At 33.0% G+C, this 24,099-nt stretch overlaps 2 protein-coding genes across 2 annotated transcripts; one reads left to right on the top strand and one right to left on the bottom strand.

Moving 5' to 3' along the window:
• Positions 1–1,226: 1,226 nt before the first annotated feature.
• Positions 1,227–5,349, top strand: LOC125822623 (protein DETOXIFICATION 40-like). The gene is made up of 7 exons (XM_049502045.1): positions 1,227–1,526; positions 1,745–2,376; positions 2,648–2,704; positions 2,821–3,059; positions 4,538–4,656; positions 4,771–4,857; positions 5,229–5,349. The coding sequence occupies exons 1-7, from the start codon at positions 1,227–1,229 to the stop codon at positions 5,292–5,294; spliced, it is 1,500 nt and encodes a 499-aa protein (XP_049358002.1). The 3' UTR covers positions 5,295–5,349.
• Positions 5,350–7,566: 2,217 nt separating this feature from the next.
• Positions 7,567–18,798, bottom strand: LOC125822615 (heat shock 70 kDa protein 16). The gene is made up of 9 exons (XM_049502035.1): positions 17,528–18,798; positions 15,756–15,968; positions 12,808–12,903; positions 12,621–12,689; positions 9,925–10,125; positions 9,263–9,409; positions 9,045–9,173; positions 8,839–8,969; positions 7,567–8,184 (listed from the first exon to the last, which is right to left on the bottom strand). Exons 1-9 carry the CDS (start codon positions 18,695–18,697, stop codon positions 8,085–8,087), a joined length of 2,256 nt encoding a protein of 751 aa, XP_049357992.1. The 5' UTR covers positions 18,698–18,798; the 3' UTR covers positions 7,567–8,084.
• Between the last annotated feature and the right edge of the window lie 5,301 nt (positions 18,799–24,099).

Here is a 24,099-nt window from a genome sequence, read left to right as displayed (position 1 = left end):
TTTATTGATGTTACTGTCTCCTTTGTTGATTATATACTATCTTTCTTATTGGCTGTTATGTTTTATACACTGTTTTCCTCGCCTTCTACTTGGTTTTGATGTACTTGAGCTGAGGGTCTCTCGGAAACAGCCTCTCTACCTCTACGAGGTAGTGGCAAGGTCTGCGTACACTCTACCCTCCCCAGACCCCACCTAGTGGGATTTCACTGGGTATGTTGTTGTTGTTGTTGTTTGTAATACTTGGTGTATACAAGTAGACATTTAAATTTGTATAAAGTTGAACAAGTAAACACACATTATCTATGTGGCATAAGACACATAGGACATCAAATTGCCACGTAGGACGTACGTGTCTACTTGTTCAACTCTATATAACTTATAAGTTTAACTTCCTACCTATCCACACCCAAAGTTGATGGGCATAGATGCCAACAAAAACGTTTATATATTATGCCTTTAAAAAGAACACTTTACAAGCATTGCCTGAACCCCATAATCGAAAACTCAAAACGTGAATGTAGTGTTTTCACAAATATTTATCTCTTATTTATATTTAGTTTCTTAAACTTTATATTGAGTCAAATACACTAAAATAAAATGGAAAGAATGAAGCAGTATTTAGCGGAAAGGAAGTTAGAAAAAAAAAAGGGGTAAATAATTTCATAATTGAGTTAATTATTCATTTCTTATCTTCCTCTTAATAAAGTGCATCTGATCTCTGTGATATATATCAACAAGTCCTGTACAAATAGTTATCTTTAATGATTCCATCTAACAACTCCAACAATACTGATTAAGACATGCCATGCATTTATTTATATTATATGCCAAAACGATACGATATTTTTATTCTACATGCTCATTAGGGTATGGTATTGATTCTACAGCTGATCTAAAAACAGTCGATTGATTAATTAAAAGGCGTTTCACTGTATTAGTGCATTATACGTCCAAGATTTTCTTAGTTTAATTTGTAGCAGATGATAAGAGAAAAAGGATGTAATTTTTAGTAATCCATTTGTTCTGTTTTGATATAAGTACTGCAAAAGACAGATTCCATCTAACAACTCCAACTATCTACTGATTGTTACATACTATGTATTAGTTACATTCTTTCACAAAATGACAATACATTATATACCTTTCATTAAACGTCGAGACGACAGCTTCATCTATTATTTATATGGGTAGAAGCTACTCTCATTTCATTCAACTTGCTCATTAGTATGGGAAAAGTCCTGGAGTCTGAAGCTGAGCAGCCTTTGTTGCCTGCTCATGGGGCTAGCTCTGAGCTCGAGGAGGTGCTATCCGATTTCCAATTACCTTACTTTCAACGCCTTAGGTCCGCCTTTTGGATCGAATTCCAGTTACTTTTTCGACTTGCAGCACCTGCAGTAGCTGTGTACATGATCAATAATGCTATGTCCATGTCTACTCGAATCTTTTCGGGTCAACTTGGGAACCTTCAGCTTGCTGCAGCCTCTCTTGGCAATCAAGGCATCCAATTATGTGCTTATGGACTTATGGTATATTTTTATCATCTGACCTGAACATCAATTAAATGCTTGTGGCAATATGTTGGTTATATTTGTTCATTATGGTTGAGGAATTTTTTAAATTTTCCCCTTTTTAGTTAGTTGAGAACTTGAGGATGCTAAACAGGGGAAACAGAGGACTTTTTTATGACAAAAAAATATCACGTGTATAACTTTTCAAGCCTTTTTTTTTCCTTTTTTGATTGCAGCTAGGAATGGGAAGTGCAGTGGAAACTCTTTGTGGACAAGCATATGGAGCTAACAGATATGACATGCTAGGAGTCTACCTACAAAGATCAACAATAGTACTTTCCATAACAGGCATCCCACTAGCTGTAGTATATTTATTTTCCAAGAACATACTGCTCGCGCTTGGTGAATCGAAACAAGTTGCATCAGAAGCAGCAGTATTTGTGTATGGTCTAATCCCTCAAATATTCGCTTACGCGGTGAACTTCCCTATACAGAAGTTCTTGCAATCTCAGAGTATTGTAGCCCCTAGTGCCTATATTTCACTAGGGACTTTGTTTGTACACTTATTGCTGAGTTGGATTGTTGTATACAAAATTGGACTGGGATTGATAGGGGCATCACTGGTGCTGAGTCTTTCTTGGTGGATTATTGTGTTAGCACAGTTTATATACATATTGAGAAGTGAAAGATGTAAGACTACTTGGACAGGTTTTCGATGGGAGGCCTTTAGTGGATTATGGGAATTCGTGAAGTTATCAGCTGCTTCAGCTGTTATGTTGTGTTTGGAGACATGGTATTTTCAAATTCTAGTGTTGCTTTCAGGTTTACTCAAGAATCCTGAGCTTGCATTGGATTCTATCTCAGTTTGGTGAGATTTTGTACTTGCTGTTTATTTGTGTGCTACCAAAAAACTACATTCTATTCATATTATTAATACCACTCTAAAAAGTTTAGGTTTTTAAATTACTATGACTTCGTCGTGGATTCTCACCTGTTGTCTTATACTCCAACTATATATTATTATATACAGAGTCTTGATCCTTAATTCGTCATTAAGGAGAAATAATTGCAATTGTACTCTACACGGATCCACTTCTGTTGTCCTGAAAAGTTAATGTTTTTTATATTTATTTTTGTAGCATGGCAGTGAATGGGCTGATGTTCATGGTTTCAGTGGGATTCAATGCTGCTGCTAGGTACAATTTTACCTGTTATAATAGATTACTAATTATCAAGTTACCAAACCATATATACTTGTAGCAAGACATTTTTATACTGTCGTCGGTTTATAAAAGTTAAACTCTTTGATCAGTGTGAGAGTGAGCAATGAGCTAGGAGCAGCACATCCAAAGTCAGCAGCATTCTCAGTGTTTGTGGTGACATTAATTTCATTTCTCATAGCTGTGGTGGAAGCTATAATTGTGCTATGTTTGCGCAATGTTATCAGCTATGCATTCACTGAGGGTGAAATTGTGGCCAATGCAGTTTCTGATTTGTGCCCTTTTTTAGCTGTCACACTTATTCTTAATGGCGTTCAACCAGTCTTGTCTGGTAAGATATTTCTCGTCATTATTCTCCTTAATTATAGGATATATACATATTGCTATATACGCTGAAAAGATAAATTATTTTTTATACTACCTGTATAATCTAACATGTTATAGCAAGTTATTCGTCTTATTCTCCATGTACTAATCATGTTTGTTATGAGTTGTCTTCGATTACGATGTCACAATATAAAAGTTAAAACTCAAAAGTCATTAAATGTCTGAAGAATAACTTTTTTGTTGTTTGTTCTCAAGAGGTTGATATCACATCCTTGTTTGAGAGACGAATCGGAGAAAAAGAGACCCCATAATAACCTATCATGCGCATGCACGTGTCACTCTTAGATAGTCCCATTTGGAAAGACAAAAAAAAGTTGTTTTCTTCTTATATTTTTTTGTATAGCCATCGTATTGTAAATTAATTTTCAAAGTTAGAGTTACGTTTCTGAGGCCTACTTTCTTTAAGAGTTGAGTACCGTCAAAATTTGTGATGTGGTATAGTGATAGTAAGTACCTTTTTTTCTTATCCAAAGATTTTGAGTTTAAGCTTTCAAAATTAAGTCACTTTTGATCAGAAACATTTTTATCTCCAACATGACACTCCATCGTAAATCCAAATAAGTTAAACCTAAAATGGGTACTAAACAAAGAGTGGGAAACTCATCACTCATATTGAGTTAAATTTAAGATCCATTTTCTGATTACAGAAAATGGATCAAAGACATAGCCAAAGGCAATCTTGCCTGATTAATGAGAATAATAAAAGTGATGCCATGAAGGGACGTATAACCCTCTATCTCATCATTATGAAGTGCATTAATTATTATCGTGTCCCTCTAATACAAGCTTTTTTTCATTCTAACTTGTTCTCCTTTGGCTATCAACTTTAACAGTTTATTTGACTTCCATAACAAACAAAGTCAATGCTATGATTTGAAGTATATGAATTTTAAATATGATATTGAATCTATAGCTTGTTTTAGTTATTGCGTTCACAATTAAATATAAGATTTAAATAAAAGTTATTGAGTTCATCTAAACTCATACCTAGCATGGTACCTCAAGGAGCGGATCTAGAGGATTTGTAATGAATTCATGACATGAACTTAATAGTTTTTGTCTAGATCTAATATTTTTTTTATAAATTTAATTATTATTATTATTATTATAATATTTACTTAAAATTATAAATTTTAAATCTCGCATCCACCTGTCTATAACAAACCTAATCACCATCTTGCATGTGGAAAATGTTTCACCTACGTCCTAATTGTTAGTACTAGGGGTGTTAGGTGCAGTCCATATTGTGCACATGTCCTTAGATACCCCTACCAATTAATATTTTCCTTTTGACAAGTTCATTTGAACATATTTTATTCTTTGTAGATAAATTAAAGTGGTAGTAATTAATTACCATATTTACTTCACACAAAAAATCTGTAAAAGCTTATACAATAATTTTGTTTCTTTGTGAATTTTCAGGTGTTGCTGTTGGTTGTGGATGGCAGGCATTTGTTGCATACGTGAATGTAGGGTGTTATTATGGTGTAGGAATTCCATTGGGATGTCTTCTTGGCTTCAAATATGACCTTGGTGCTAAGGTTTTTCAATTACACACAACCTTATATATCTCTAAATATTTTATAACACACACACACACACACATATATATATATATATATACGTGTATTAATTAATTGGATATAAATTGGCAGGGAATATGGACTGGGATGATTGGAGGGACTGTATTGCAAACCTTCATTCTGATTTGGTTCACATTCCGTGCAGATTGGAACAAAGAGGTGCCTAACTCACTTCTTTTCAACTACTCCCTTTCTGTGACTCCGTCCATTTTTACTTGTCCAGTATTAACTTGACATACCCCTAAGGAATAATAAATAGAATGACAATTTTACTTTATCACTCTTGAAATATAATAAATTCAACATTGAGAAATAACTATAGTTAATAACAAGAGTAAATTAGGAAATAAGTGGTAAATTATCTCTTGATTTTTAAATTGAACAATTAATAGTGGACATCTGTTTTTAATATGATGGACAGATGAAAGTGGACGACGGAGTACTATAACTTCTAAAGTTATAAGTCAATAGTTCTTGGGATGCAAAAAGAAGTTTGTAAATTAATTTGGATTCTTTTTTAAAATTTTCAGGTAGAGAAAGCTAAAAAACATTTGGACAAATGGGAAAATGTAAAAGAAACTCTAAGCAAGGAATGAAGATGGCGAAGAAGTCATCAACAGTTCACATCAAGGGTTTTCTGGCGTATCTACCAAAAGAGAGTCGAAACCCATTATGAAATAACTTGCTATTTCTGAATTTCGAAAAAACAGATAAAAATAATTTCAGATATTATGTGATTTATTAGTATTCTATTTTAGCTGGTATTCAAAATATTCGATTCAAGTAGACAGAGATGGTTGAAAAAAATTGGTTTGAGGTTTACTTTCAATGAATCATATCACATATGTAAAAGGATAAACTACCTTATTAGACATACATCACTGCTATATATACTAATATTATCTTTACTTTCAAATAATTACATATATTACCACTTTTAATATTTTATACCATATATTAATATATTATTTGAAGATACAATTAGATTATTAGATACCCACATACCTTAAAATTAGGATTGATTAATTATCTGCTTAATTAACTCTTTCACTCCAAATCAATCACTATCTCTTAATTCTCCCCTCCCATATTTATCACTCAATTATGTCTCCTCCTTTATGATTCAGGAATTTCATCATACAATTTCATTCCAACAATAGTTAATCTACTCTCTTCTTCTCAAGATATCATCACCATGACCGACAAATTCTCCTGAACCCAAATATTATTCTGTATTGTTCATTTATAACTAGATCAAATCAAAGCAACTGCTACAGAGAAAACTTTAATTCAGAGCGAGTCTTGATTGTTTGTCTCCGGAAGAAATGGATCTTAGTTTTGATTATGTTATGCCACAACGCAAAAGGATCAAAGGGAGTATTGTAGAGAGTTTTTGTTTGCTGGTGTTCTTCTAAGGCTTTCTTTGATTACCGTGACATGAATTTGGTAGTATCAATATTACTTTGATATAGCCCTTGAAACATGTGTATCCAATAAGTAGTAATCTTAATTAAGATCTGAATTGTATTTTTAGTAATGGAGTGTCTGACCATGTATATGTATCCACCATTAAATTTCGGATACATGATTTTTAACAACACGATGATATTAATGATACGACAGATACTCTACAGTCGTGATTTGTTCCTAAATTCATGTGATTCAACTACATTTCATATTTAGATACACATAATTAAATGTATATGCTTATTATGTATTCGAGATACATGTTTTTGGATATAATGTATGAAATTTAAATACACATAATTAGATGTATATGCTTCTTATTTTTGTATATTTCATATTTAGATACACATAATTAGATGTATATGCTTACTATGTATTCGAGATACATGTTTTTGGATATAACATATGCAATTGATACTTGATACATCAAATTAGTACTAGATACATATAAAAGACACATGAAATTAATATAATATATATATATATATAAATAGATACATAAAATTAATACTAGATACCTATAACAAATACATGAAATTAATGCTAGATACTTCTATGATACATATGAATGTACTTGCAGGACACTCATGTATCCAAGTGTTTAGTTTGTTGGATACATCATATATTGATATAGATACATCTAATGAATTTATTATTTTAAGAGTAATAATTTGAAATTAATCAAATTGCATTACCAAGATATACATGTTTTTATCTTATATTAATAATATTAATGAATTTACTATTTCAAAGAATAATAAAATGAAATTAATTATCTATGTATTTTGAAAATCCTCAATTACTCCTCTAATTAAGAAAATCAGTTCCAACCAATTAATTTAAATAAATAAATTTTGTATCTCAATTTTAAAATTCGGCAGATACTGCATGTATCTCATGGATTCAAACTCATGTATCCTAAGCATAAAATATGGTATAGGAAGTAATATTTGAAACTATTGAGAATCTTAATAATTAAGACCTAAACTAGTGGGATTTATGTGGTTTAGTAAAAAACCATCGTTTGTATCTGCACGTTTCTTGGTTGATTGTGTTATAAAGGGTGATGTCAACTTCAATTCTGCAATTACGCAAACAATGTGCAATCAAATTGATACGATAAGTATCTGAGAAAAAATGAGAGCATAATAGGAGAATAAAAATAGCAACTGCATTTGCATATGCTAAAGGGTCATGCGTTTGGTTACCAGAATTAGAAAAGCATTGCCTAATATAAACTTTGGTATTATTTTATCATGCGTTTGGCTAGCATTTTACTCCCAATATACCTAAAAGATAGTATAATTTATACAGCAATTCCAGTACTATTTATATACCAGGTCCAACAAGGGATAACTTGTAAGGAACTTATCTTTACGGGTATAAAACAACTCAGATAACTTGCCAAAAATTATGAATACGTATGCACCAGATAATCAAATGATTATTTATCCATGTGTTACAATTGTTGCAATACAATTCCTATCTAACTTTATCCGCAACCAAAACAACCACTAAGGCTATTGCGCTACTCACAATAGAAAACAATCAGAACAAAACGGATGAAAAATCTTTAGTTTTTTCTTAATATCCAAGTACAGAATGTTTCCAGCATGTGTTGCCTCCTATATAAGCAGTCAAAAACTACAATAGCAGCAGAAACTCTGCACATAATCAATTTATATTTTTGAGGCCACAAGATAACACAATGACCTGAGGAAGTGAATCCACATTATGAGAAACGTGAAATTTGCATAGATAATAAATGATTCTACCCAAAATAGAGAATGTGATTTGATTTAAGTACCGGAGATAACTCGCAATAAGCCTCTAGTGGCTGGTGTTTCCTCAGCCTCAATAACAACTAATCTGATCATTTGTCATGCCTGCTATCATACTTGTCTCTGATGCAGTTTAATCTACATCCATCCCATCTTCCCTTTTATTTCTGGGGTTTGAACCTGAGCCATCCTCAGTCTTTGGGGAGATGACTTGTGCCTCATTACATGCTTACACATCCTGAAATGTGTTACACAAAATTGTTGCCCATCAGGCAAAGAAAAAGTTGATGCTCGAAAACACGAGATGCAGCAAAACTAATAAGCTGCAGTTCTCTCAAGAGACACTTATTAGGATCTTCTAATTTTGGTCTTAACCATAATTCAATAACCAATCAGTAGTAAATTCTAACTACTTTGTTAAGGAGTAAGGCTAGAATTGCTTTGCTTTCAGGGAAGTGATGCCTCTTCTATGTGTATGTGTAAGTGTAGGCAGTTTAAAATGAGGAATATGTTCTCTAAGTCTGAAAAACATGTGGAATTATATACGTGTGTGTGGATGGGTGTGTATACCTATGTAATACTCACACGCACACACATATCTACGATTACAACCTTTATCATGTAAAACTACTAACAGGAATTTTGGTTGAGTGTTTTTACACCGAAATTAGAGATAAATTCAAAAGTCACTCGCATCTAGTTCTTTAGGGATTGAAATGGATGTTGAAGGGATTCAGACTTAGTAGTTCTTGTATAATTTTGTAGACAGTGCAAAAATCTAATTTTGTGGGTGAGTGAAGTACAGAAAACATGCAACCATAAGATGTCTAACAACCGTGTGGGGAAACAAGATTCATGTTAATTAGGCAGGTTTTTAAGATGACGAACATACGCTTCAAAAGCCTCAGTCTTTCTCTTGATTTCAGTAGACCACAATACTGGATCAGCACTTCTGGGCAATGTCTCCTGCTGGTGGGATTTATCTCGAAGCCACTGCTCTGCTTTATGGCATTCATTAATGACCTGCAAAGAAAAAATTTCAGGTTAATCACAATGTCACAAGGACCTGTAGCATGTTATATATAGACAAGGTCATACAGCTTCTTTCTCACTGGCTGGAAGTGATCCTGCAGCCATTCGATGTTCCACAATGGTGTTTAATAGATGCCGTGTTGCTTGTGCCCGCGCCTCTTCTTCCTTATATCGATGCTCCACAGGGTCCACCATCTAATAACATAAGGTTGATTGCGTCACTTTCAAAATAAGCATTGGAAAAGAAAAACTAAATTCTGCAACTAATACCAAATGACAAGAACCTTTTTAAGATCCTCTAGCTTCTCTGCATAAACCTGTTCAGACTCATCATCTCCATCTTCATAGAGCCATTCTTCAGTCTGTTGTAGATTACAAGAGATACCCTCCCTCTCCGAATCCGTAGCAAAGCTCCGGTAGGTATTCAAAAGCTATTCAAATAGATGCATAAAGTAAAGGAAATGGGGCAGATACTGATAACAATAACTAAACCAAAACCAAAACCAAAATTTAAGAAATGGTGTATTTGAAACTATCTGGAAAAGGACACAAACTTCCGTAACAAAATGACAAGGTACCAAATAATGATAAAGAAGTACTATCAACTCCAACATGCGTTTAAAAGTTATGAGTGTCACATAGTGGTATTTGCAAAACAAAATTACTCAGAAGGACGACTTAAAAATGCAAGTGATACTGCCAAATTCAACAGTCCACCGAAACCTGAAAGAACGTGACTTGTAAAGGAAAGGATAATGAGAAAGCAAAATTTCACATTGATGCATTCATCACTCCTAAACCTTCTGCTTCAGTTTGAAATTTTATATTTTAAAGATTAAAATGTTATATCCTCAAAAGATGTATTCTTAACTTAAAAGTGTGAAACAAATCAGTTGAATTGAAGTCTTTCAAGCAAAGACAATTATGAGAATTAAAATTGTCATACCTTATTACGAGTTTCATAGACGTATGCCTCCAGGGTGTTTTTCTTGTCTTTAGTTCGCTCCACCTTTATGTCTTGCTCAGCTAACTGGCATTCCTTTTCCTGAGCTTGGGATAGCTCCACGAGGGTCATTCCACCATCAACACTTTCACTGACAGGAATATCCTGTCTCTTAACGGCCTTACTTTTCCTTATATCATCTCCCTGCATAAAGAACCACAGGATTCCATTCACAAGTAGCCAAGTACACATTTGAAATAGGCAAAAGGCTTTTAACCAAAGAACAATAGCACACAAATGGAATAACAACTCATTGATGTCCTAGTGTAGGGTCCTAGTTTATGACCAAGTTATAATCAGCTGACATCGGATAAGTATATTCAAGGAAAATAAATAATCAATTACCCTAGAGTATGCCCTAACTAAAGTAATGGCAACACTGCAACATCAATAAGAAAGAGAAGGAGTGAATATGCAGTTTCACCACTTCCATAAATGCAGATTCCATACATGATTCCTCCATGGTCTTCCGGACCAGCACAAAAGCTCTCGGAAACTTTTTCCACTCCATCATTAATCTTGCCTAGTTGTTCAAAGTCCAAGCCCATTTAATTACTAGAGATGAGAAGAAGCAACATGAACCACACTGATCCCTTAGTTCTAAATAATTTAAAAACAGAATCTGTCAAGCTACCGTGACAAAAAGTAAAAACAAAGTGTGTACTGTGTAAATAATTCAGTCATAAAAGTTCAAAACCTCTATCTAAAACATGGTTACTGATTGAGTACGATGGTCAATCATCAAAATAACTATATATATTTTTCAAAATGCACTAGCCTGAATCCTTTTGTTTTTATATTTGAAAATCATTATCTTCGTTAAAAAAAATTGTATTGTTTTTTAAAAGTTTTTTGTTTTTTTGAGAAAGTAAAAAAAAAAATTGTATGTATTGCCCAAAAATATAAAAATGTCAAGAAGAGCACTTAAATTGATCAGCATCTTGTATCTTGTTGAACGAATCACAAAAACATATACTCTACTAGCACTAATGACTTCAAATTTATAAGTATGCGACCTTTGGGGATCTTATTTCTTGATAGAGCCTTTCTAAAACAGTCTCTGAGTTAGGAACGTTTCCTACTTGGTATCAGTGTCTTTTAATAATACTTACCTTGATACAGATACTTTGATTTATTTCAATTTTAGGCCTGGTTATTTTCTGACAAACTTTGAGTAAAACAAATTGAGTTATGGTCTTCATTAAATATTTTCTGAAAAAAATAATAAGGTTATCGCACAACTTTCAGATACCTACCACCCCCATCCACCTAGTCCTCCGTTCCATTCTAAATCTTAACTTAGCCCATCCAATCTTGAGGACTCTTTCTTTTAACAGAAAAGTCTACAACCTCCAAAGAGACAAACTAACAACTATATACTAGTTTATATTAATTATTTTGAATACGAAGTGCTATTCTTTGAGTTATATGACTATCTAATCTAAAAGTTTAAAAGGATGGTTTTATTTATTAGTTTATTTAGGTCTACAACACGCCACCTCACATGCAGATCTGATTCTTTTATGTGAGTCGAGCACATGGAAATATTTTCCTTAAGGGGTGGCAGTGCGACTCCAATGTATGATACTATGATTTCAGCCTGCTCTAATGGCATGTTGAATTATGCAAACCGCCTCATTTAAAAGCTTAAGCAATTAGAGAGGTGATGCTTTATTTATTAATTTATTTAGGTCTACGGCTATATGGTTTCTTCAAAATTTTCTACCAATTATCTAAAGATTCTTTAGCAAATTCAAGTATAGAAGTATAGTCAGGTATTAGACTGAGGTTGATCGAGCCACTTGTTGCTATCTTTGAGGATTTGTTCCCTGGGTCCTGATTGTTGTCGACCATTTGAAGTCACACAAGCCTAACGTCCTAGAGGAGGACTACTTTTTTTTGATAAAGGTAACTTTATATTCACGTCAAAACTCATCAGCAGAGCATGATGAGGAGGACTACTTCGTTTGGCTAGGAAAAACAAAGAACAAGATGAATCTATCTTTTATACGCTACTTCTGACGATGGTGCTGAAACCAGCTTCACACCTCGACTAAATCACAGAACAACCTATGATAGCCTACAAGCATAATTGTAGGGTAGTCCTGCTCAGTGCTCACACAGGCTAGAACAGATGGGCTCATGTTGAGTGTTACAGCTTGAATCCGAATCTAGAATATTCAGGTTGTTACTCTTATGCCTTAACAACTCAACCAACAATCTCCATGGGACAAAGTGCAAGATTAATCTCTTTTAAATAAAATTATATATTTAAAAAGTACATAAATAGTATTATGATCTACAATTTTTATAGTTAAAAAATATTTTAAATGTTTGACAAAATTGTAACAAAAGAAAGAAATGCTCAAGTCCCAAATAGTAATTGTGTCATTCTTTTTAGAGAGAAGGAACTAGTAACTTTGAGTGCCCAACAAACAACAAGAAGAAAACCACCAGTCCTCTTAAGTCTTAAAACTGAGGTCCAAACAGAACCCAAAAAAGGACGCAAATTAAGCAGTGATTTCAAGAAGTACCAGAAGATACTATAAGTTCTAACTAATCAGTAATCATACAGCAAAATGTGCAGAGTAACTATCATCAGTACTATGCATGACACCAGAAGCTTCATGAGTGCTTACCTCCATATTTTCTGCATGAGTATCAATATTATTTTCTGACGTAGAATGACTTGATTGATCTTTGATCAGCTGAAGAGATGACAAAATGCAGTAACAACATTGGGTTACATCTTCAAGTAAGTTTGATCAGCTGAAGGGATGACAAAATGCAGTGATGAATTTCCATACTATGAAAATTGGCACTTACCCAGGCCGATTCTACTGTAACAACACCATGGAGGTTTAATTGAATTTTGACTTTGACCTTTGCTTTTTCAGAATGAGGAACCTGGAATGGGCCAATCTGAAAAAAGAAAGAAGTACAGAGTGAGATTAACTGACAAATTGATGGAGTCAACTTGGTATTAAAGATGAGAGCATTAATTTCAAATTCTTAAGACACTTAGCAACGGCATATCTCTGGCATTAAATCGAGTTTCTAGAACTGCTGAAATTAAATTATTTTAGCACTCTCCTCAAACTGTTGCACATTGAGATTCAGCAAGGAAGCAGAAGGTGGATAACCTGCCTTCTAAAGCAAGGAAAGAAATAAAGTTAATGCTACAAATATCCTCAACTTCTAGACTCACCGACCAGAGAGATTCAAAAAGACACAGACATTGGATAACTCCTTTTACAGCATAAGATTAGATCCCGGTAGATGCTTGACAGCATAATAAGACCAAATAAAAGGCGTCCTTTGATCATTTACAAACATGAGAATAACATTTAACATGCAACACGTTAGTGTGCTTTCAGGGAAATAGGCTAGCGGAAAGCCATCTTCCTGTCCTTCAATTGAAAATTTTGAAACCTTTATAACAATTATGGTCTCTTTTCTTTTGTTATTGTTGTTTTTTCTGTGTAGAAAAATAATATAACTAAATAACTAAAAATATGTTTTCCTAAACAACTTAAGCTTTTAAACAATAAGGTCACACAATTCAACCTGGTATAGACTCATCTCTACTCCTGGTTTACCTAGTGTTGGACCCCTATATTATGTTGATCACGCTCCAAATGTCCAAGACAGTGTGCAAAGGGACTTTAAGGCATCCCACATTGGTTGAGAGAACTGGTTGTCTCATTATATGGCTTTAGGCAGTCCTCACCATAAGAATCAAAAATAATCCTCACCTCATGAGCTATCTTTGGGAACGAGTTAGACCCAAGAGCATTTTCTTAGCATGCTTAAAAGACTATCACAAACATTGACTGTAACTTGCCAGTTCTCATGTAACACTAACAAAAATCAATAAGAACTCGGTATTAGACAGTCTCTCAGACGTCCAGAAACTTTCCTGAAAGCAAAAGGCCCAAATGACCTTATCTAAAACCCTGAATGCCACTTCCCTTCTCTTATTTTAAACCTTGAAACTATCCAAGTTAGACAACGAGAGAATCTAACTGATATTTGAAAGGGTATATAAGGGCAACCAAAAAGGGTGTTTCGCAACTTTATCACTTTTTATAATGTACAGTAATAAATTTTATGAACATTTTGGCAGAAAAGGGTGTTTCACAAGTTTTCATTGTGAGCCCACGAAATTGCAAGGGCAGAACAATAGGCCTTGAGAACATATTTCAATTATAGGATAAGTATAATATTTGAAGGTAGTAAACCAATAACGCTCATGGTCAAAGAGTTAATAGTGAAACTTACAAAAGCCAAATATTTAAGAAAATAGGGAGGTTGCATCACTGCTACAATTAACACCAATACATCCTTTTGCATCGTCCCTCAATACCATGTTAATTTAAACACTGCTCACAATATTCCATCAAAATTATGATTTCCAATTTACTGCACTTTTCTTTAATGTCACAGAAACCACCTAAATGTGTTTTTTTCTGGGATACAAAAGTCATTCTTGGACAGATGTACACATACGTTTGTTTGCATAATAAATCATGATACAACATTTTCTGGTATTTGAGCAACTATATATTATTCAACCAATTAGAAAAGTGAATGTACTACCAGAACTTAATCCTCCAAAATATCAAAAGATAATTTTTTTCTCGTTTAATGATAAATCATCACAGCTGCAGATATTCAGTCACAGTAAAGGTTATCAAAATTATATTTCCTTCATACCAATGACATCTCTTTTTTCTTTACCTTCTCATGCATGATACTTAGATAATAACAGCAGATATGAAAGTTCCTTTCAAGTAAACAGGAGAAATTGAAACCCAGAAAATTATCGTTGACTCTGTAGCTCATCTGCAATGAAAAAGACTGAAGTAGCAGTCCAAACTGTGCAACAGATCAGAGGTTTACGTAGTGTCTCACCAGCAATGTCTAGTTTTGAAAATCTTGAATCTCAAAATTGGTTGATGTACATTAGCTATGAACACATGTGGTCTAGTGTTATACCATAGATTGCCCAAATATAGCAGAGATATTAAGTTCAATTTTTTCTGTCCTATTTATAGGGCACACATTGGAGGGCAAAAGTCTACCAGAAACAATCTGTGTACACATTACCCTGCCAGACCCCACTCGTGAGATTACACTGGGTATGTTGTTGTACGTTGGAAGGTAAAACTGCTACTGGGAGTGGTTCAGGGAGGACCTTCTCAAGCGGGCTTATTCGATAGAGAAGATCACCAAGATTTTGCAACATAAAATATGCAAAGCTATTGGGTAGTGCATGTAGCTATTTAAACATACAATGAAATAGTACAATATCTAATACTCCCTGTAGACATAGTTGACTTATTGAATTTTTCCTTCTCTTTTGATGTCTACTTACCTTTTCGGAAATATGATATACAGACAAATTGAGATATCCATCAAGAGAAAACTTCTCTTTCAAGGGATGGATTACTGGAAACAAGCCAAAAAGAAAAGTGGGCAACTAGTTGGGTTAGAAGAACAAGTATGTGACAAATGATACAACTGTATGCTGTAGTAAGTTCTCAAAGGTGGTTCCATGGGCTACGACAAACTCAAATGCGTAGAGATCTTAAGTCGTAATCTCAACAACTAAAACTTTAGTTATGACTAGTTAGAGTAATCCAATTATCAAGAATCATTCCTAACATAATCAAGAAAATTAGATCAAATGTGATATAATACATCTAGAAATCCCAAACAAAACTTGAGGATAGAAGTTCTCATATTAGTTAAAAGGGACAAATGAACTGTACCGTAGATTTGCTTATTTTATCGGATACACCAGGTGGCAACTCATTCTGGTTAGTGTAGAATGCTTCCAAGTGGAAACTGTTGCTCCTTTGCAATGTGAGCACTTTCATGCTCGGAAAACTATGGCCCTTTGGAAACAATACGCCATTTGATAGGGTGCAAACTGGGCCCTCATCGGATGCAAACCCAATGGAGAAAGGAAATGAATCCTGAATCTGCAAATAAAAGATTTTCGAACTCAATATAATGATGAAAACAACAACCACACCTCAATAAAACGTCATGCACTAAACAATGTTCATGCCAGAGTTAGGACTTGGTATACTTATGTTCTGTTCCTATTATCCTCTGGACATTGTTTTGTAGTGTTTTTTTTTTTTTTTATGAAGTAGATTCATTTAAAGGCATCAAGAAGATGCAAGCTTTACAAGAATAGATCAGTTAAGCTCACAAAAACATTGTTTTGTATTGTTTCTTTTCAAGTTAGTGGTTGTGAGATAAATTTTAGGCTTTGGGTGCATGCCAACTATTTAAGCAGTAAAACTGTAAAAGGCATAATTTTGACACAGATGTACTAAGCTATCCCAACGCACAATAATTCTTTCTCATGTTTGTACAACAACAGCAACATGAGCAGCCTTGCCCCTACCCGAAAAATCCTCTTTGTACTTCTTTCAAATGTACTTCTAGTTTATGACAAGAAAGAAACACTAAAATTAGCAACAGAATGATTGTAGTGAAGTAAAAGAGGGTTAACACATAGTAAAGAGTGTAGTCTATTATTTCGATATCAACAGGTTTCGCTCATATGGTTGATCTAGCTATTCATTTTTCCTTTTCAAAGACTTCTGTGGTCAACCTGCCTGGCTCCAACTTCGAAAGAATGACCAAGTCAAAAAAATTTGCTAGGTCATGTCCTCATTTCATGCAATTTAATCTCTCTAGAATGCTCTCTGCCACGATGAATATTGCAAACTCTGATTTATCAATTATTAACATGTACGGTTCTCATAACTCAATAAATTATTTCTTTTGATTTTATACATCTTTTAACACTCAACTATGTTGCTCCCCGGAGTAATATTTGGGCTTTCTAAAGTAGTGTATTAGCATCATGATCTGGTGGAGTGGTCATTGCAATAGAAAAGTTTCTTAATTTCTCCATGGTCTTCGAAGTCTAATGAATTTTGCAATGCTTCATGTCTTCTGAAGTAGTTTATTAGCATCATGATCTTCATCTGCTGAAGTGGCCATTTCAATAGTAAAGTCACTTAATTTCTCCATGGTCTTTTAGTCTAATGAACTTTTCATTTATTCATGTTTTCATTCATTACTCGAGGTTGTTTTTCTGATATTTGTTCTATTAACTGCAGGAATTCTATTTCAGCAACGAATATTCTAGAATGGTCTATAGCCATAGAAGAGATTGTTTTTACAAATAGAGTTTTTACATCATAGAACTTCAAACTCACGATAAAAAGAGAAGTAAATTGAAAAACAAAGAGAGGAAAAAGAGAGAAAAACTTGAGTCATTTAACATCATAACCATATTCACAATAATTGAGAAAGTAAAGTAAAACCAGCCAATGAGAGCATAGAAGGCCTTGTATCTCGGGCACTAAAACTAAACACCCCATAGAAGAAGGAATAAACCTATCCATATTGGACTTTGAATCTAATTTTGGTAAATTAAATGAAAATAGGACTAAGAAATAGAAAGAAATTCACAGCCATATTGATCACAAGTATTACTGTAGTAGTTCACATCACAAACCTCGTACTCTCTAACACGAAATATAGGGCTGAGCATCGCACATTGAAGAGCACATCCACGTGCAACACACTCACTAGCATTTATTGTCCTCCCCGGTTCTTTTCTGAAAACAGAATTTAAAATTCTTCCCATAGCTGGAATTCGAGAGCCTGATCCTACAAGCTCAAGAGTATGAATCCTTTCAGCAGTCAAACCAGAATCAAGTAAAGCTTTACGACAAGGAATGCTTATCTTCTCCAACAAATCTGATGAAAGCTTCTCAAAGTCCTCTCTTTTGATGAAACCTTTTACATCTTTCTCATCCATTAAGCACTCAATATTAAGTGGAGCCTCTGGATTTGCACTTAAAACTTTCTTCAGTTTCTCACATGCAGCCCTCAATCTTATAGAAGCCCGAGCATTTGAATAAACATCAATATTGTACTGTTCCTTGAAATTTGCAGCAAAATGTCTGAATAAAACTTCATCAAAGTCTCTCCCGCCCAAGTCGCTATCAAAAGCATGAGACAATATCTTCATATGACCAGGTTCAAATGACGCTACAACAACTTGAGTATCACAATGACCAACATCAACAAACACAACATTTGTTGGACCCCCAGCTGAAAAATCAGTCTTGTATATACCATAACCCAGTGCAGTTGCAGTGCCATCATGCATCAATCGCAATGGCTTCAACCCAGCGATTTCTGCTGCATACAAATAAGCACGTCTCTGTAAATCTGTGAAGTACGAAGGTATGCCAATAACACAATCTGAAACATCCGTTTCAAGATTCTTCTCAGCAATTTGCTTCAAATGTGCAAATAGCATCGCCATAATTTGAACAGGAGTGAAACTCTGCTTCTCATCCATGTAGTGCAAATTAATCAAAATGCCACCATCCTGTCCCTCAGAGGTCGCAAACGGAAGCAATTTCATGTCCTTCTGAACAGCAGGCTCCCTATATTTCCTACCAATCAACCTCTTTACCTGTGAAATAGTTGATTTCGGGTTCATAGTAGCCGATGCAGCTCCAGCCGCACCAATGAACCTTTGTTTATCACCAAACGACACCACTGCTGGTGTCTCTCGATTCGATTCATCATTTAATATTACATCAATTCCTCGTTGCTTTGCAACTCCTATAACACAGTTCTCATTTCCCACATCAAACCCAATTACACTCATTTCCAGCAAAACTTAGCTATACAACCTTCCAAAATTCCAACCACAAACAACAAAGCTCTATCCACAAATCGAGCCAGCACCTAATACCTATCTCTAAATCATCACATACCACGACACATTTTTCCAAAGTAGACCAATCAAACCTGGAAAAAAAATCAAAAAATAACAATAAACCAAATTCAACGTGAAATTCACCAAAATTACATCGATTCCATCAATAAACAAAGCATTTGAAGCTGAAAATCAATCGAGCAACCAAATAAAAAGAAAATCAGCAAATATAATACGTATTAACTTGTTAGACTTGGTAATTTCAAATCATAACATGGATACGGAAGTTAAGAATGTTGGAAAACTATGAAATGAAGGTACCTGATTTGAGAGAAGAAACAGAGGAAACCCTAACAATGGAGAAAATGGTGGTCTTCTATGGATGAAATTTAAAAAAAAAAAAAAAAAGTGAAAGTCTCCGAATAGCTTGTTATTAGTTTAGATGAAAGAATGCGGATTTTTTGAAAATATATTCCTTTCTTCGTTGTCTACACATTACGCTTTTCACTCCCACATTTTTATTTTCGGAAATAACTTTGGTAAAAAGAAACAATGTATATCAACCTTTCATATTCATTTTGTATTTGAGTTACAACTTACAAGTATTAATTATTCTCCTTTTTAAACCCAAAATAAAAATCAAAAATCTCATTCCCTTTGTCGTAATCTTTATTTTATTTTACCCCTTCTTCTTTTTTGTCGTTTTTCCCCCCTTTTCTCAAGTGGAAAGTCAAAGGTGAAAATGAAAAACTAAGAAGTATAAAAATAAATATGATTGTCTTAGAAAATGTGTTTTCTGAAAATTAAAAATTAATTTTTAATCTAATTTAATTTATCTAGTAAAATTAAAGAATATTTTATTGATATATGATAACGTAATTCAAATCTAAAAAATTAGTTGTTGATAGTATGGTGAATTGCGTAAATCACCTATTGTTAGAGGTGGTTTAATCCCTTCTATCCTTGGGAAATGTTAATTAAAATATTGTTTAGATTGACAACTTGACAAGTTACTTATTCTTTTTATTTTAAATTGTGGAATCTAACTAATTTTAGATATTGTTATTGTGAGAAGTAATTCTTTCCAACTAACAAATCTTATTATTTAATGTATATGTCAAACTTTAATTACAAATTATAGATCTAACCTTGCATTACATAAATTATTCTAATATCACAATCTTACTAAAAGAGTGATAGAATTCACATCTTTTTGCGCATATTCAAAGCTAAAATGATGGTCTTTTTGGTCTTATGATCACTACAATTTGAGTGGACTTCTCCTCCACTTTATGCAGAAAAAGCACTTCATTAATAGAAAAAAATATCAAACTGCTCATTTTGCAATTTGTTGAGATAGAAAACTAGAAAAAATTGAGCAAGTAAGATCCCTAACTATTTACAATAGAAAAAAGTGATCTTTAAAATGTTATGTGTAAAAATAAAATAAATATTATTAGAAAAAAGTGATCTTTCATATATGACATTTATTAGACTAATATTTTCACATTATAGCAGTAAAATAAAACTTTCAAGTTGTAACAATAAAAAATATCAGGTTATAACATTTTATTAAAAAAAAATGTTTTTTTAATTAATTGTAAAAAATTGTTTTGAAAAAAAAAAGATAAAAAAGGAAAATAAATCGACTTTGAAGAAAAAAATAAAAAAACGGAAATAGGTGCATTAATTAAATTTGAATTGATTGATGATAATTATTAATTAGCATAAATTTAGGATATTCAAACTAATTAGGAATATTTGTTTTCCTTAATTCACTCTAATCTGTTAAAATAAATTAAAATGTCTTATTTTATCCATTTTATACATTTTTAAAAATACTTAATCCACGCTTGTTAAGACAATATAATTTACAATTAGGTTGTAAATTGTCCAGGATGAAAAAATGTAAAACAAAAATGTAATTGAGGTTGTTACAAAATACAATTATCACTATTTTACATTGGCATAATCGTTTATACATGTTGGATACCAACTTCATTCATTTTTTATTTTTTTATTTTTTTGTGTTAGAATATGAATTTGGATGCCAAAGGCGTATAGTTTGGATACCAATTATAAGTCAGAGTTAGTTCATGAACTCTAAATTAGTAGTGTGATTTCTTTCTAGTTAATAAGACATTGTAAAATCATAAACTCTAAATGTTGAATCCAATTTGTATGCATTTTGTATATAATTGTTATCCCGAGAATTATTATAGTCAATGTGTAATTTATCTTTAGAATGGTGTATCCATTTGGAATGCAGTTTGTATATAACTAGTATCTTGCGATTACAATAGTTAATCTATAATTCATATGTAGTTGGTATATATCTTTTTGGAAAAAAACAGTGGATATTATATATATCAAATACTTAAAGTTGTAACAAACACAAAAATATAGTCCAAAAGTTTTAAAAAACTTGTAATTCTAAAAAGTCTAAGGTGCAAGCAACTATCTCAAATTTGATCTCCGTGGTCTTGGTGTGGGATAATTGCAGGTATCCGGAACATGTTCTTTTGCTATGCGGGGTCCACCAATTTGCTAGCAACAGTGCCAGTTACTTCACTCTCACTGATCGCGCCATCATCATTCTTTGCTTTTCGATAATGCCATATGATTGTGGCATACCTTTGACGATGGTACTTTGCATTGATATCAACAGAACGCATATCAAAAACTTCATTACTGATGTATTCAGCAAGTAGACATGTGTACAACTGAAGAAAAATCATTTTATACCACTTTCATACCAATGTTAAAAATTTAAATACATTAATGAATAAATTGAAAAAGAAACCTTCCTATTAGAAAAAAAATCCCAATTTCATATCAATATTAGTCGTAATTCATACAAAACAGAGTAATTTAACAATCCATACAATTGGGCTACTGATATCATACCAATGTCCATACCAATATTATATCACATTTCATATAATATCCCAAAATCATCTATTAAAGTCAGATTCATACAAATATTATTCACATTTCGTACAAGTTTCACCCAAACAAAAGTTTCGAAACAACAATAAGCATAATGTGATATTTTTAGCAAAAAAATCACTAATTTGAATAATATGTAAATAAATTAAATATAATACTTACCCTAACAATTTTTTTGCCTTTTTTGGATACTGAGATTTCTAATTCCTTATTTTTTGTTGTTCTTGTTGTTGATGGTTTTGAAGATTGAGCAACTTCTACATTTTTTTTTTGTTTTTTTCCTTTTTATTTCACTAACAAAATCATAATTCGAATCAAAAGGGGTTTCTTCAATTTTCTCTTTCCTCTTCTTTTCCTTTTGATTTGCCGGACTCACCCTTTTCTTTGCTTCGTTTTTTTTTCTCTTTTTGATCCTTCGACTGAGAGGAACCACATTTGCAGGAATTTCAACATTCTTCGTGTGCAGATCTCATTCCACCATTAAATCATATAAATGTGGAAGAGTTCTATTGATTTTCTTTTTGAATGAAGAAGACGAACATTGAAGATGGTGAGAGAGAAAAAGTTTGTTCTCTGTAAAAGAGAAACGTGGGGTTGGGGGTGTGGGGTTTGCGTGTGGGTAAAAGAGGAAGGTGGGGTTGCTGTGTGAAATTTAGAAAAAAATCCCTAAAATGGTATAAGAGATAATGACAATTGATTCTCTAATATTAATGTTATCCCTAAAATGGTGTAAGAGATAATGACAATTGATTCTCTAATATTAATGTTATTTCTCTTACTTATTAATTATAATGTAATTATAAAAATAATAACTAATTAATAAAATAAAAATAAATTAAATTATAAATTAAAACTAATTTGTTAATACTTGTAATTAAACTGATATAAGTAATAATATTAAAAAAAGTACATCTAAAGGCTATAATATTAAGCCTTAAATAGATAATATGTCCATAGCAGTCACCCAAGAAAGGCATTGATAAGCTAAAGCCCATTGGAAGAATTATGGGTTACGAATCTAAGCGGCCCAATGAGAATTATAGGGCTAGAAACATAAAGTAGTCAGTTAGGGCATACATCGGCTTGATCCTAATAAATTGTGATAGTTGATACTTGATCGTGTAGATCGCACTGCATGGCCTATTGGGGAGTGGTGCTTCAAACAAATTTTATTTTATTTTCAAACTTAACTTGAAATATCTGATTAAGAATGAAACAGTCTCATTCCAATATCACTAGTGATCGTAATCGGTTTATTAACTGAGTAAATAGTCTCAAACTACTTGACCAGTCGGTCCATTTAATATTCCCTAATCATTAAATGCTTAGTTAGTGTGAAGTCCAATTAAAATAAACGACGAGTAAATTGATGAAGCAGCCTACAATACTGTAACAACTCACAACTCATGGAGTGCTAGGAAGCTGTTAGTTGGGTTCAAAATGAGAGAAACAATTCAACAAATCAAGAAAGAAAATACAAAATTCTTAAACGATTCGGTGCCAGTTTTAACATTAATATTAAAACCAATTAAACCCATGTGGCACATGATTTTAGTTAAGGGGGAAATAAAAGTTGGTTTAATTAATTATTTCTCATCATTTATTTATGCACATGACGGAGAATTTTAGAACATGGATTATGGATAGTTTTGGCAAAGGCTGTAGTATTTTTTTTTAAAAACTAAAGAGAGTAGTATTAATGGGGTTTGATAGAAATAAATGTGTAAGGGGTAGGTAAATAATGAGAAATGTGTACGGCTGTACCCACTAGGCCAAAATTAATGTAGGAGGGGACATACCAACATGGCTTGTAATACGGTGATGAAATTGTTTCATCTTTAATCTGAGATTTTGAATTTGAGTATTGGATATAAATTTTTTTTTTTATTGAAAGCATCACCTCGAATAAGCCGTATAATGCATGATCCTAATTTAATCGTGGACAGTGAGCGTGGAGGGGACAATCCCTGCCCCAAATGTGTTGGAAGAGGAACACTCATGAAAGGCCAAAAACTTAGCTGGAAGGTTTGTTGCCCTTGCAGCTTTTTGGTCATATTGGCTACTGCTAGTGTGAACTGTGGAAGTTGATCTATCAACTTTCTTGGATGCCCACGTTGTTCATGTTAATTATGCAAATGAAAGAGGTCTTCAAAGTCCCATCGATAAGTTAGGCCAAGGTGTAACACTCGTTTGGTTAGTAAACAAGTTATATTGAGATTATAATATGAGTAATGAAATTATTTAGTAGATATATTTTTATTAATAAGTATTTAATTCTTTGAGCTAATAAAGGAGTATACTGGTATAATTTAAATCATATGTTTGGTTTTACACGAGATATGTTTGAATAAATTTTCATTTCAAATTTAACATTTATGAGAAAAGGGCATCTTGATATTCTA

Source organism: Solanum verrucosum, unplaced genomic scaffold, assembly GCF_900185275.1.
Source record: "Solanum verrucosum unplaced genomic scaffold, falcon-dt-bn FXZP01000103.1, whole genome shotgun sequence".
NCBI classification, from domain to species: Eukaryota; Viridiplantae; Streptophyta; class Magnoliopsida; order Solanales; family Solanaceae; genus Solanum; species Solanum verrucosum.
This window is presented reverse-complemented; position numbering and strand designations above follow the sequence as displayed.

Excerpts from the sequence above, each read along its gene's own strand:
- LOC125822615 (XM_049502035.1), bottom strand. The coding sequence starts at position 18,697 with ATGAGTGTAATTGGGTTTGATGTGGGAAATGAGAACTGTGTTATAGGA. Across the intron at positions 9,410-9,924 it reads TCTATGAAACTCGTAATAAG|CTTTTGAATACCTACCGGAG; the intron begins GTATGACAATTT and ends CTATTTGAATAG. Across the intron at positions 8,185-8,838 it reads AAGACTGAGGCTTTTGAAGC|GATGTGTAAGCATGTAATGA; the intron begins GTATGTTCGTCA and ends AACACATTTCAG.
- LOC125822623 (XM_049502045.1), top strand. The coding sequence starts at position 1,227 with ATGGGAAAAGTCCTGGAGTCTGAAGCTGAGCAGCCTTTGTTGCCTGCT. Across the intron at positions 2,705-2,820 it reads GGATTCAATGCTGCTGCTAG|TGTGAGAGTGAGCAATGAGC; the intron begins GTACAATTTTAC and ends CTCTTTGATCAG. Across the intron at positions 3,060-4,537 it reads CGTTCAACCAGTCTTGTCTG|GTGTTGCTGTTGGTTGTGGA; the intron begins GTAAGATATTTC and ends GTGAATTTTCAG.